The 14,253-nt window shown below is 40.8% G+C and overlaps 1 protein-coding gene across 8 annotated transcripts in view; it reads left to right on the forward strand.

Annotated features, from left to right (window-relative positions):
- Window positions 1–14,253, forward strand: part of PRKAG2 (protein kinase AMP-activated non-catalytic subunit gamma 2) — a 225,368-nt gene that overhangs the window by 140,601 nt on the left and 70,514 nt on the right. For all 8 annotated transcript variants that reach the window (XR_011323754.1, XR_011323755.1, XR_011323757.1 and 5 more), the window contains one exon: window positions 8,675–8,889. Coding sequence is in view for 3 of the 8 variants with exons in the window: in XM_069778231.1 (XP_069634332.1) it covers window positions 8,675–8,889 (215 nt within the window). In the remaining 5 variants the exon portion in view is untranslated. The remainder of the gene's footprint in view (window positions 1–8,674; window positions 8,890–14,253) is intronic.

Below are 14,253 nucleotides of genomic sequence, written 5' to 3' on the forward strand. Positions count from 1 at the left end.
AAATGTAAACCCTTCAGGTCGGGGCCTGTGTTATCTTTTATGTTTGTGAAGCACGTTGCACACAGTGGGTGCTACCAGAAGCAAAACGCGAACGATGATGATGGTAACTGTGCTTTGGAAGCTTTGCTGTGCAAAACCAGGGAGAGGGTGCTGGGGCAGAAAGCAGTTATAGCAGCCTCTAGCAGAGGACAGGGTAATGGAGAGACAGACAGTGCTGGCCACTGAAGTGTCACCAAAGACAGCCAGTTTGCAGCTTTCTGTCACGGCAGGGGAGCATTTAGCTCAGCTTGGCTCAAAACAGCAAAGAAAGCCTAGATAGGACAACTGAGGTTAATGTGGAAAGAGCTGTTAAATGTTAGCTTTAGCAGCCAGACGTCTTTGCTAAAATAGAAAACAAAAGTTATTTCATTAAAGCCTCTGAACACAAAGTACTCTGTGAAAGTTTAAATGCCAGGTGGTGTATTAAGTAAATAAAGTAGCTCTGCTGTAGGCACTGTTTCTCACAGCAGCCGGCTCTAACCAGCACGTAGTACAAGTGACCATGTGAATCTCTGCCATGTGATGTAGTGCTATGCCCGGCTAACGTGCTGATACAGGGCTGGGAAGTCAGAGGAGATTTTTCTTTCAGCAGTTATCAGTATGTTGATAAGGGCCAACTGTTGCACATGGCTTATTTGCATGGATTGGCTTATGCTCATTAGTCATCTAGTTTGGATCAGAAAAAGAAACTTGCGGTTTGCACAAATGTCATGTGTCTTTCCAGCAGAGTTTGAATGGAGGGATTGATTTTCATTTTAATGACTTTTTAGATAGGTATCATAGTACTGCGCAGTTAGCTTTTGTTATACCCCAGCAGTTACCCCCAGGCAGCGGTTGCAGAACGTCGTATCCCATTATAGGCGGTCCTGGGTTTGTGTACAGCAGGAGCCGTTTGGAAGGTGGCACTCATCAGCTCCTCTGGCTCTGCCCTCAGTGGCAGGACTGGAAAGTCAGCCAGGTGATTCAGAAAGTGAAAAGCTGGTATTTGCAAACTTCTTGACCCCATGCTTTGTGGGTGATGGACGCACAGGAGGATGAAGCATTCTTTGCTCACGTGTGCTTCTTATAGAGATGCACGCCGAAACCTCCTCCTCCTGCTTCTTGTGGTTCTACAGGATGTTTCCCCATCGTGCTGTTACCTGCTGAGGATCACTGGTAATACTTTACTCCTATCACTGGCACTGGTGCTGCCAAGGTATGTGTTGCCTGTGTTTCTGACAGTGTGTGCTGGCCACAGCCATATGGTGCCTGGTAAAGTCTTGGTACTGAGTCTCTTGATGTAATTACCATGCTGAGCTAATTGCTCATGCCTGGCTCAGGTACTTATTCAGTGGCTGCCTCAACCATGACCAGGACCTCTTCATTTATCACCTGTCAAGATGTCAAACAGCACTGGAATGTGCATTTGGCTGTCTCAAAAAAAAACAAAACCAAAAAAAAGCCATTCTTTGCCATCAAGCTTGTGGGTGATCTCTGTTTCTTTGCTATGAGTTAGCTGTCCACAGTATTCTCTCCAGTATTTGCAAGACAAAGGAGGAAGGGTGGCAGAAAATCAGGAGTTAGAAGCCAGGCTGGGACCTTCCTGCCAATGAGAACTAGAAAAATCCCACTGGGAGGGATGCTCTACGCCAGGATTTCTGGTCTGTTTGCTGCATTTGGATCCCATGTATCTGTTGCTTTAAAAGCAACAAATTCATAATTGTATACATGTCTGGATCCTATGTACTACTTCCTGCAGCTTGCCTATAGCCCTAACAGCCCAAGTTCACAGCCCTTGACAGCCACCTCTCTCCCGACCATCAAGCCCCCGGTCAACTCACATACCCTGATAGAAATTTGTCTGCTGAATAAAGGAAAAATGCAAGTCTGTTGAAAACAGTCAATGCAAACCCCAAAGCGATGAAACTCATCTAGTTGTAGAGAGTAACTGTTAAGAACTGTTGTAGAGAGTAACTGTTAAGAACTAAGTGTGAAAACGCAGAGTCACTGTGGAGGTTTCTGTCTCAAAAAGGTGCTAAGCTTGGGAGGAGGGGGTAGAAACCACCCGCAAGGGTGCTCGTGCAGTGGGGCCAGGGGAGCTCTGCAGGGTATATCCCCCACGGCTGGGAGCCTGTCGGACTGATCCAGCCCGACAGTGCAGAGGCGATGACTGCTTTGGTAACATATCCAGAACCTCGCAGCGCACCCTGAAGAGGCAAAACAACACAAAACCGAAACCTCGCAAGGCCTGCAAAGCCCCCTTTATCTGAGACTGGTGGTGTAGCCTGCTTGCTGTTCCCAGGTGGTGGGTATTTGAAAAGCTGCTCTAAGGAGATGAAATACTATTTCGGTTATGTTCCGTAAGCCATGCTGACATAACGTGTCAAGTCTTTCCAGATTTGTCCAGTACATCTAACAAATGTAAGATAACCAACGTACGATTCTGGGCAAGGTGGAAGATCCTCTGACTAATCAGCAGCGCAGGAGAAACCTGCAGTAAACCCTTGAAAGGATGCAGCATTGGGAAGGTGTTTCTCCTGATCAGCCTTTCCTCATAAAGGGGCCTCGAGATCTTCAGAAAGAAGAACAATTCTCAAAACTTTACTAATTAAATTCTTCAGCTCCTGATTTTCTCAGTTTTACAAGGAAAAGGTGTTAGTTCTTTAGGAATGTAAATAGACCACAAGTGGAGTAGAACAGGCTGAATCCTGGAAACTGATACAGCTTTGTCTTTGGTTTTACAAAGTGAAATAGCTTCTAAAGCAAAAGTTGGAGCTATCAGGTTCAGATATTTCTGTGGCTGAGACCATGTAAGGAGCGGTTTCCTTTACTATGTTTGAACTAATATAAAGAAAGTAGATTTTTACTGCAAAAATATACATTTCCCTGTGAAACTTTTCAGACAGTGTATGATATTTTAATGACTTAGAATGTGTATTTTTCTCTTCCTTTGATTAATAAAAAAATCTGAAAGATGATTTTTGGAAACAAGTAATCTTCCCATTGAATGGTGTACCAGCTACATGAAAAGACATGGAGTTGTTTCAATAAGATTGAAACCAATGTGCTTACTAATGCAGCTACGGTAGATGCTGCTCAGCTGGAACCAGGGACCTTAGATGAAGGACTGGAAGGCCTGGCCATTATACGGGTGACGCTCTATTGGTCACAGATACCGGCTATATGCTTTGACAGTAGAAGCTATAGTTCTTGTAGGGCAGGAGGCATCCTGAATTGGTGTGTAAGTGAAAATGCTAGATACGGCAGGAAATTTCCTGGGCAGTATCTGTCATATTTTTTGCTACAAAACCTCAAGATTACTTTTCAGGCTTAGTTTTATGTATTTTTTTAAAAAAATTAACAGCTATTTTACAATATTTAGTGTCAACATCACCAGTACTATTTGAATAGAAACAGCCAGTAGCCATTTACCTGCTGATGGGTTCATAGTCTTATTGCCATTAAGTGGCATTAAACTTCATCTCACATAATTTGCATCAATTTGCTTATGTGTCAAAATTAACACAGTATTGTGTCTGAAGAGTGAATCAGCTTAATGAACAGTCGGCTCAACTCAGATTCACTTGTGCTGCTAACTACTTAAAATTCAGCAGCCACAGCCTGCCGCCTTCTCTGTTTCACTGCCAGCTGAAGAATGGAAATGAAAGGACAGTGTTGTCCTGGGAAGGAATCAGACAAAAAGTGTCACATGGAGCCACTGCAAATGGAAATTCCTTTTGTTTTTTTCTGAGAAGTTTCAGTCTAAATGGTAAATTAATATATCCCTATATATAAACTTGGAAAGCTATTTTAGCAACAGCTTTTATGTGTTAGCAATGACATTATCTGCGTGATCGGGCACAGGATGAGAGAATCCTGGTGTGATCCCTAGGAAGAGGTACACTGCAAAAGTGATTTGTGTTTCATGGCCAGTAACTCTCACCACTTTTAGCAACTTCATCTTAAGCGCACAAATACAAAGGTAAAGTCTGAGAGCAGGCTGCTGGCTATATCCTTTGAGCCCTCAACAAGGGAGTGTGACTTTATTACGAACCACCTGAAGCCACCCTTTTGTAGAGGAGCATTAGCACATCCCTGCAATCCCTAGCAGCAAGCATTTGTGGGCAGGTGGCTCCGAAGGTTCATAGGGGCAGGGGCTGTTTTTCTTTCTGGAAAAGGGCTGATATAAAAGGGAGGCTTTGGCAGGAATCACTGGGCTGTGAGCAGCATCCTTCCTCCCAGCAACTGCCAGATGCATCCTGCCAGGTCAGGCATGAAATGTAGGTGACAGAACTAATGTGGGTGTCACCCAGGGAATGTAGGAAATGTAGGAGGGCAGCCACCCTTCTTCCCTTGGGAGTATGTGAATGACAACATAGCGCTTTATCCTTTCCTGTTATGGATCAGTAGAGGGCTGGTTTGGATCAGAATGCCCAAGTAGGTGGGTGGAGAACTTCATGCTGTGCAAAATAAGGGCTTTATTTAAAACGAATAGTTGCAAATACCTAGAGAAACAAGTGAAAGCAGCAACATTATCTTGATGTGTTTGTGACCAACTAAATACCAGCCAGCGCTGCGTGCTAACTTGGGCCAAAGCCTGTGGGCTCTGCTCTTACAGCAGTACTTTCTCAGGACTCTTGCATCCAACCTGTGATGTGTGGCTAGATCCCAGCTGACGTTGCTCAAATGCAGACACAGAACTGCATGCTGGGCCATCACTGCGTGCCGTCAGAGACAACACTGTCACAGGGAGAAGGCAACCAGAGATAGCTCCATTTTGCTCAAAATTAAGACTAATGGTATTTAGTTCTGTTAGGATCTCACGTACATGTTCTGGATAAAGTTATACTATAATACAAAAGTTGTTTTACATTAATGCAATTTTGCACCATGTATGAATATATTCTTATGAATAGTTATTCATATGCATATTCAATTATGCAAATGTTAGGACTTATGATTCACCAATTACGGAGACCACAAAGTTACCCTCTTTTTTCACTCTTGCTTTGTCCCCAGAAAGGAGATGCCAGGATGAATCAGAACAAAGCAAAACTCTCGGACTGTTTTAAAACTGGACAGGGACGATAAATAGAAAACATAGGATAAAACCTTGTGTTAGCCAGTGACACAGTAACTGATCTGCTAGATTTTTTCTCTTTTATTTTTTGGTCTAAAATTCTTGGTTTGTGTTACAGAAAAATGAAGAGCTATTTAGATTCTCAACATGAAAAGATCACATTTCATTATGCATTTCATTGTCTGATGAAAGAAACATTAGCATAAGAGATAATTACTTACCATATCAGTTCATCTTGTTACCAGAACCAGTAGATTTTGCAGCCAATCTCAAAGATTGTTTTCCAAAATCCTACATACATATTGAATTTTTTCAGCTTCATTATAGAAGACTCTAGAATTGTTGGCTAGTTTTCACTGCTTAATTGTTTTATACATACTTTCTCCAAAATGAACTATTTTCATCCATGGGATATAGCTGTATTTTGTATCTTCAATGGACTCCTTTTGTAGTAGAACAGAGCAACTACTGCACATACATATAATGATATATTTACACCAATGCTGCCTGTTCAGGTGGCAGTCCAATAGGATTAAAGTTAATAAAAATTTCTGTTACTCCTGAACTGATTTTGGTCTGGGTATATATTACAGATTTTCATTCTTTTATGTGGCAGGCTTTTATAAAATCCTTTGTAGGGTTTAGGATGTTGAGCTGTATCACAGCAGCCAAAAGTCTTTGTTTTAATAATCATAAAAATAACATTTCCTATGGGATTATTCTTTCAATCTCAGTATTGTACAAATGTAAGTAACATAGATACCACAATAATGCTATGAGGTAGGCTTTTAAATACCAAAGATTGAAAAGCTTAATTATATAATTTAATCAAATACCCTGCAAAATAATTATAATTTTCCCTCCACCTCTGTGCAGCAGCTGAGTCATGGAAAAATTGGATCTCAAATATATTAGGGTGTGCCTGATGGTGAGTACTTTATGTTTTAAGTGCCTACTTGAAACAGTCAGTTCTAAGGCTGAGTGCTCCCAGGAAAGTTACTGAAGTCACAGATGCTCTTCATCCGTAAAAACTCATGACAAGTGTCCAAGGCTGGCACCGAAAAGGAGATTCACCAACAGTGAATGTTCTTATAAAATGGAAACCACACTGTCTATCCTGGCTGTGCTGTTACACATCTATAATGAGGTGGCAATAGTTTTCATAGGATGTAAGAGATGTTACTTCCTTGGTCTCCTTTGATCCTCACCGTCCTGTGTCCTATAGATGTCCTCTACACTTGGCAGGCCAGCCTCGTTAGGACAGTGAATATGTGGTTTCCTTATGCCTGGTAATAGCGCTTTTGGCAGAGCTTGTTGATACTGGAAACGGTTTTTGTAGACTTGCTGAATACATTAGCGGACAGTGAACACATCCCAGCAGCAAGACTTTAAGGTCTAATGGTGTTTTTCTCCCTTTTTGTGGTTTTTCATTCGCATCAATTACAGCCCCCATCCACCTCAAACCCCAATTTGAGTGCTCAGAAAACATTTGTACATCCATAAAAACACAGAAGAGCATCTTCCCCAGAACTGTTTATCTAAATTTGTCTGTAAGCAAAAACTGAACAGGCAAGTTAGGTGTCCTTTTAATCCTTCAAGATGTGGAACACTCCAGTCCACTGGAATCACCAGAAGTTGAGGACATTCAGAATACCAGGGTTATTCTTCTTGCCTCACCCCGTGGCATGTCACATTAGCCAACGTTTGTATCTGCCTACAACACCCAGTCTCCGCTGGATCTGTGGTTATTGCTCTTGGTTGGCAGAGCTGCAGGTCTCTTTATGAAATGAAGTGGAAGTCCTTGGAGGGCAGCTGCAATTCTGGAACAGGACTGAAGAGAGGGACTGAGTAGGGGGTCCTTTTTGATTCCAGCAAAGCTAAAATTTTTCAGTGAGAGTTAGGATTTTCTTTGAAAGAAATAAACGCATTACACTGCACCACTAAACCCACTACAAATAAAACACCTTAGAGCCTAATTATTTTGCAGGTTTCTTGATGAGTGATTCTATTCTCTTAAAGTTAATTCTCTTCATATGTAAAAGCCATCAAGAAAGGTTGTTTTCAATGAAGAATGATAGCTAAAGAACAGTTACCTAAATTCCTCCTTAATTCCTTTAACCATATGGTAACTCTTCCCCAGGTATGTCAGGAGTGATAGTTTCTTAAAGTAATAGATCCCTCCCCGAGTTGTTGGATTTCTAGTCTTCTGAGTCTAGCATCTTAGTTATTACTGAGTTTTATTCTTACTTTCCATCAATACAAAGTTTTCTTTGAAAATGCTGTCTGTGAGGTAAAATGTGACACTGAGAGGTAATGAGTATAAAGTGAGTTGTACTAATGCACTTTACCCCAGGTTGGAAGGAAGGACCAGTAAGGGCTCCATGTACACCAGTGCAAAGCTTTTGAATGGGAAAAAATCTCTGGTGCAAAAATCTCTGGTGGAGCCTTGAAAGCTCACACCGAGAAGATGAGCTAGACTTATCATGAAGATGCATTATCATGTTCTCAAACAATTTTTTGGGTGGCTTGGGATTTTATGCTTATTAAATGCTATCTTATCTGCTCCCTTTCGATGGACTTGACTCCTCTCTGGACTAACTGATCATCTGCACAAATCTCTGGAAGTACAAGAAGTGAACCAAATTCAGAGATTGTATAGCCCACTTAAAAATATGTAGCTCTGTTCAGCCTTATAGTTTTTATGCATTTAAGTCTGTCCTGATTTATGCTGGCATAAGAGAATCATCCTTTGTTTGCTGACGTACATATAGATATAACAGGAAACACAGATGTTTTAACTTGAATTTTATAATTGGTTGTAGATGTCTGCTGTTTCTTAAATGGATAATAAATATAGCTTAAATGATCTGTTTGATTACAATTCAGAACTGCCCTAAGAACGTAACCAAAAATACAGCTGGGGTAGATAACTCGTGTCAAATAAACACAGGATGCTCACAAGAGAAATGATCTGCTGCTGATATTGATTTTCAGCAAAAGATATGAATAATCTTTCTCCTCAAGGGCTGCTGAAAACAATTCTAGTTTGTATAAAGGCATTGCCAAGAGCCTTATAGAAAGCAGACTGAGGCTCATGGGAAATATGCCCTCTTTCGTTTTGCCTCTGCTCCTAATTTTATTCTAACTGTTGGCTGAGATACTGTTAAAATAATGAAAGAAAAGAAAAAGCAACCATTAAAGCTCTTGAGCCATTTGCCATGAGACAGAGGTAATCCCGAGACTCACAGGAGTATTAAAATTATAACAATAAAGTAATACCAGTGCTGAGGATCATTTTTAGAAATAAGCAATCAGACAGGAGGTTAACACAACACGAATCTCCAGCACTCTTGTCTTGCCACTTGGCCTCCCTAAATGGATCAGACTGTTCAACCAGTTGAATGATTAAAAGAGTTTTAAAGGCAAGGCAGAGCAATTCCCTTTCATAAATGAGGAGGTGAGATACATACTTTTAGTCTGGGGAACTGTGATGCAAAAATACATGTTCACTGTAAAGCTGAGATTTCTGTCTACTTTTCTTCTGAACTGATCTTTGGTAATTATTCTTGTTTACAGCCTCTGGCCTCTCCTCTTCTCCATCTACCCCAACACAAGTGACCAAGCAGCCCACGTTTCCTCTTGAATCCTACAAGCATGAGCCCGAGAGACTAGAAACACGGATTCACTGTTCTTCACCTCCGGACACAGGGCAGAGATTTTCTTTGCCTCCATCTCAAAGTGCAGCCAAGCCTCCTATCATGACACCAGCTCCCTGTGCTACCTCAAAACCAGTAAGTAAAGCATGTGTCCAGTTTTCGACTGGGAAATGTACAGGGTTGTGTGTTAACTGTTTCTTGTATTACAACTGGTGGGCTAGAGCACGTATGTCCGTACTGTGGAACAGAATGAGAACAATGTCATGGGCCTTTTACTTCAGACTTGTCTCAGCTTTCCCAGTATTCAGCTGACAAGGCATTAGGACTCCAAAGGTGGTAGCTCCCCTTTGGATTTACCCATATAGGAACTCATTTTTGCACTATTCTCAAACAAGTTTTGCAGTAGGTATGGATCCCAGCATACACTGCTGAGATGCCACTTTAGAGAAGGATAAAATTTTATTTAGGATGGTCTTTTATCTCCTTTACGAAAAGCTGATGAGAGAACTAGCAGCCAAGGAGAGCACATCAAAAAGAAATTCACAGTATGAGCTGCAGGGGTTCTGAGTTCCAGCTGCCTCTGGAGTCTGAGATGACTGAGACAGCTGGTGTCTAATGGCACTAGTTGCTATTACACCTCCTGCCCCAGCTCAGAGATTAGAGAAAGAAGGGCAGCACTACCAGGGTATTTTTCCAGCCCCCCACGTAGTAGAGGTGACTTCATAAGAGTGGTTTCTTCAGCTCCTGGGAATGCATGAACTCAGCAGTTCCTGGGAATACATGAACTCCAACCTCTGATACTCCCCACCACAACATCCGCGCTGCATGCCGTTGTGCCTCCTCCCCTCCCCCTCGGCCAGCCTGAGCCTCAGAGGCATCGGTCTTCTTCTTTTCTTTTCTCCTCTGCTTTTTTGCTCCTTCTTTCTTTTCTGTGTTAATTCCTTTGCATTGACTGTATCTTTCTGTTTACCGTTCCCCTGCCTCATGGAACTAGCAGACTGTGATCTGTCACCAGAGTTAACTACCCTGCATGTGTCTTTCCCAGATTTTCTTCTTCACTTTTTTTCCTCAGAATAGAAAATCTTTGACATTTTCTCTATCTAGAAATCTAGACCTGTAAAGGACATAAAGGTTCATGAGGTCTGTTTCCCTGTTGAACGACTACAAGTTCTGTTTCATTCCAGTTCTTAGTAATTTATTTAAAAGCGGGAAGTTTCCTCCCACTTGCCCATGGGAAAGCTGTTCCAGGATCTGAATATGCTAACATAGCAATCCCAAAACCCTTTTGCTTTTGTGTTAGGTACCTCCACAGTAGCAGCAGCCGTTCTTATGCTGAAAGTGTTTAGGTACATACTACTTTCAAGTCTTTCACACACATCCAGTAAAACACATGCCCTGTTTTGGGGACCCCTTCTGTAATGGTTAGGAAGTCTCTGATTTTCAACCAATTTTTTTAATGGACAAGTTGTGACCATTTGCTCTTATAATCAATAGCCATTTTCATTCACTGTTTGTTACATCCTGTTGTACCTGTAGCCAACCTTTGTTTTTCTAGATTAAGCAAGCCAAACTCTCCCTACAAAATACAGACTTTCTGTTCTGCTGCTATGCAAAAGTAAATAATTAAAGTATTAAATAAAATTAATCCTATATTGATAGTTAGGGAACTCCAGCAGTAACTTTTCTCCAGCCAACTCACTGCCTTTCTATGTAAGTAGTAGTCTTGGGATACATAGATTATGAAACTCAAAGGCTTGTAGGACACAAAAATATTTTTGGTAGGTTTCAGTCAATATCAGCCATAGTATTTGCATATGCATGTATTCATGTTAGGCAGCTACAGAGGAGTCTTTCGTACTTATTAGAATAGAAATGGGGAAACAACATAATCTTAGCACATTCCACTGACTAAAAGACTGAAAAGTTTGTTTTGTTTTTAATTATTTGCTGATTTGGAAAATATGAAGTTGAGTAGAAGATGCCAGAATAAAGAAACAGAATTCTCAGCAAATATTTATCAACTGTTGTGTTTGTATATATGTACAGGAGAGAATCTGGATGGAAACTCAGTATGTCTGACTCAAATATTTCTTGTTCAGAAGATACAGTAATACATAGGATGTATAGCGCCTGATTATCTTTGTTTTGTACCCTCTGTACTCATTTATATCTGAGAACAGTGAGTGTGCAGGGCTGCTAGTGAATCATTAGTTTTTTGGTTTACTTGGGAACAAATGTCAGCAGCTACAGATCTGTGAGGAACTGAGGATGTTTAATTCTCAACAGAAACCAGGGAGAGAGATTTGCCATGCTCTTCTAGTAGGAGAAACTGTTAGAGAAGAGAAAGGCTAAGTTTCTGCAGAAGGGCATGAATCTGAAGCTGATGGGTGTTCACTCAGGACTGTTGTGTCTTTTGATCCCTGTAAGTTATTTACCTAGCATTCCTTTACAAATATGACAGCAGTAGACCAACATTCTTAATTTGAGTACTGTATTTCAAACATTTATTCTGAGCTGTGTGTTTATAAATACATTTTCATAATGCACATGCCATAAACAAATCTGTGAAAGGCAAACTCAAATTCTTGTTTACTTAGATCATCATTTCTTGGCATAACAATTCCAAGTATCTTAAAAACACACTATAAATTATATGATAAATGGTTTCATAGTGGCCATGCTGTTAGATGATCAGTTTAATGACAGGGAAGCTTCTATGTTGACTTATGAAACGAGAAGTTGTCTCTTACCTACAGGGTTCTGTCAACTTAAATCTCATTTACTTATTACATTGTTTAACTAGTGATGATATGTGAGATCCCAGGACTAATTCTAAATAATTCATGATTGCTATATATATTGCAGTAGCAAAGAGTAACCCTTGAACCCAGACCCGGAATTATTATTAAAAAAAACCCACAGAACAGCAGATAACTATAGGAAGGTGCAGTATCAGGACTTGGAACTAATCTTAGCCCATTTTTATAACTAACTGCACTTGAAGCTGATTGTGTACTTCTCTTCTATATGTCTGAGACTGTGGCGCAGAATGGTTAAATCTGTTTAGTAAGAGAGAAGGCATGGAGGAAAGAATAAATATATTTATTTCCCAGCAGATGTAATCAAAATCTTTCATGTTTTAGTAGCACTTAGAACAGTGTATGTTTTGATGTGATTTTTAAGCCTTAGATTCTGGTGAGGGGGATAAAAAGTGGGAGACAGTTCCTGACAGAGGGAGATCCTCCTTCAGTGAGTATCATCTCAACACAGTATACAAACCTCAGCAATTAACCTCATGCTAAATGGATGTCTGTGATAATCACTAAGGTCTGGATTTATCCCACCTAACTTTAGAAACCTATCTGAGCTGCTTAAGTTGGGAGTATAGTAGCTCTAGTTGTCTCCGTATCCCACAGAGAGGCATTTTCAGGGGATGAATCAGATCTTCAGCCTTTTGCGCTGACTACAAAGGGAGTGACTCCACGTGTTGCATTTCTGAGGCACTTGTTGGGTGCCCAAAGCTAGATGGGATGAGGCTGTGACACACTGTTGCAGCAGCTCTTACAGGCTTTCCTCTGGGTGTGTAGCTGTTGGTAGTGGTTTAGTTAGAAGGTTGTAATGAGAAATTCAGCTGATAAGAGATCAAAGCTATACCAAAAGATTATCGTGCACTGCATTAAATGGGGAAGGAGCAATTTGATTTTTCATAGTATAGTTCATGACTCTGTACTTTGGCCTTGTGTTGTTTGGACTGTGTAACCTTCAGGCAGTAAGTGGTAAATGATAACTCTTCTCTAATGTGACATTACTAACTGTGAAAGGAATGTAGAGAGGTTGCAAATTCAGTAATGAACATGTTTGCCCTGTTTCCGCTTTGCCCGTATTTTAAAGTAGAATGTAGTATGTTGAGCTTAATGTGGTTGTATTCTTTTCATTTCATCCTTTCTTCTTCTACTGATGCATAAGTCACTGCGAAAACAGTAGTATTGCCTGTCTCCTGCAAACACAAGCATTTTTGTGGTACATCATTTCCTGGCCTTTATGGGTTTCCCCTTTCCCAGCATGAGAGGAGTCCAAGCCAGAGAAAGAAGATGCTAACTCCAAACTGAGGAGTTGCCTTTGAGTTCTCTTTTGGTGAAAAACAGGGTTGGGTCTTCCTCTGCTCAGAAGAAGTGACAAAGCCAGATCATACTTACAAATGGCCCTTTCCATACGATTGTGTAGTTAACCACTGTTCTCCAAATAACTTCTGAGCCAAGTGATTTCCCAGAACGTTCTTAAAAAGAGGGCATCTCAGCCAAAAGGTAGTCTGAGACTTACTCTAAGCTTGTATGAGCAAGTCCTGTTAAGACTGCAGATATAGCACTCAGGAGGGACTGAAAGAGTCCGGTCTGTATTAATTTTACACAGTTCTTGCTGCTCCAGCATATGGAAAAGGAGAGACGTAATGTACAGCTGGGACTTTCTTCCAGTCCTAGCTACAGAGAGGGAAATAAGATTGTTTCTGCAGCTACCTGCTTGTTAAACAGTAGCACTTCCCTGCAAGGCTATTCATGCTGTTTCTTAGCCAAAATGTAGTAAATTCAAAAAAAAGGGCTGTTAACTTGTTCAGCGTGAAAGGCTATTACATCACACCCTGCTACTGGCAAGGAGCCTGGGAACCAGGATATGTGCAGCGGGTCCTTCAGTTCGGCTCTTTCCAAAAAGCCACGCCACCTATCAGAGCTCCATAATCTAGCTGGCTGATTAAAGAGATTAAAATCTGATGAAGAGAACAGAAAAGGGTTCTTTGATTCTGATGCTGTCTTTAAAAAAAAAAAAAAAAAAAGCACAGGCTGGGAAAAAAGGAATCCAGTCTGCAAATGTACAAGAACTCCCTATTTCAGCATTCATGTGGTTTAAGGCTATATATTAGAGTGCCAAGACATCACTGTGATTCAGCTTTGATTTACACCACAGTAAACTGATCACATGAACCAGAAAGGCTGCCATTTACCAGTGAAGAAAGCTCTTGCAGCATTGTTATGTCCAGGCTAGTTTTAAGTGCCTTAATACCAGCACTCCTTTTGAGAGACAGACCTGTTCTCTACTAGATCCTATGGGCTGTAACAAGCTATCATTGTTTAAACATTTCTCTCTACTGGAACTGTTGCTGTACATGTGAAAGTGTGTTTAATGTAAAAATGGTATATATTTGTCCAACAGTTGGCATGTATATAATTAGTTGCAAACCTAGTAAAGGAATAACTGATGAACTATGTAACAATTACATACAATATTAAAGGGAAAATGTTTTGAGCCCACCTGATTTGATTTCGGTCTCCTTTGACAGAGCATCACAGTAGCTCCACTGAATTGAATGTAGGCTCACAGGAGAATTATTCAATATGGTTAGAAAGTCCATAGTGTGATTCAATGGGACATAAAGAAGAAATGAACCAGTAAACTCATTTGGAACTAAACATCACAAAAATAGAAAGCTTCAGCTATACCACACTA

This window comes from Haliaeetus albicilla, chromosome 2, assembly GCF_947461875.1.
Source record: "Haliaeetus albicilla chromosome 2, bHalAlb1.1, whole genome shotgun sequence".
Classification (NCBI taxonomy): domain Eukaryota; kingdom Metazoa; phylum Chordata; class Aves; order Accipitriformes; family Accipitridae; genus Haliaeetus; species Haliaeetus albicilla.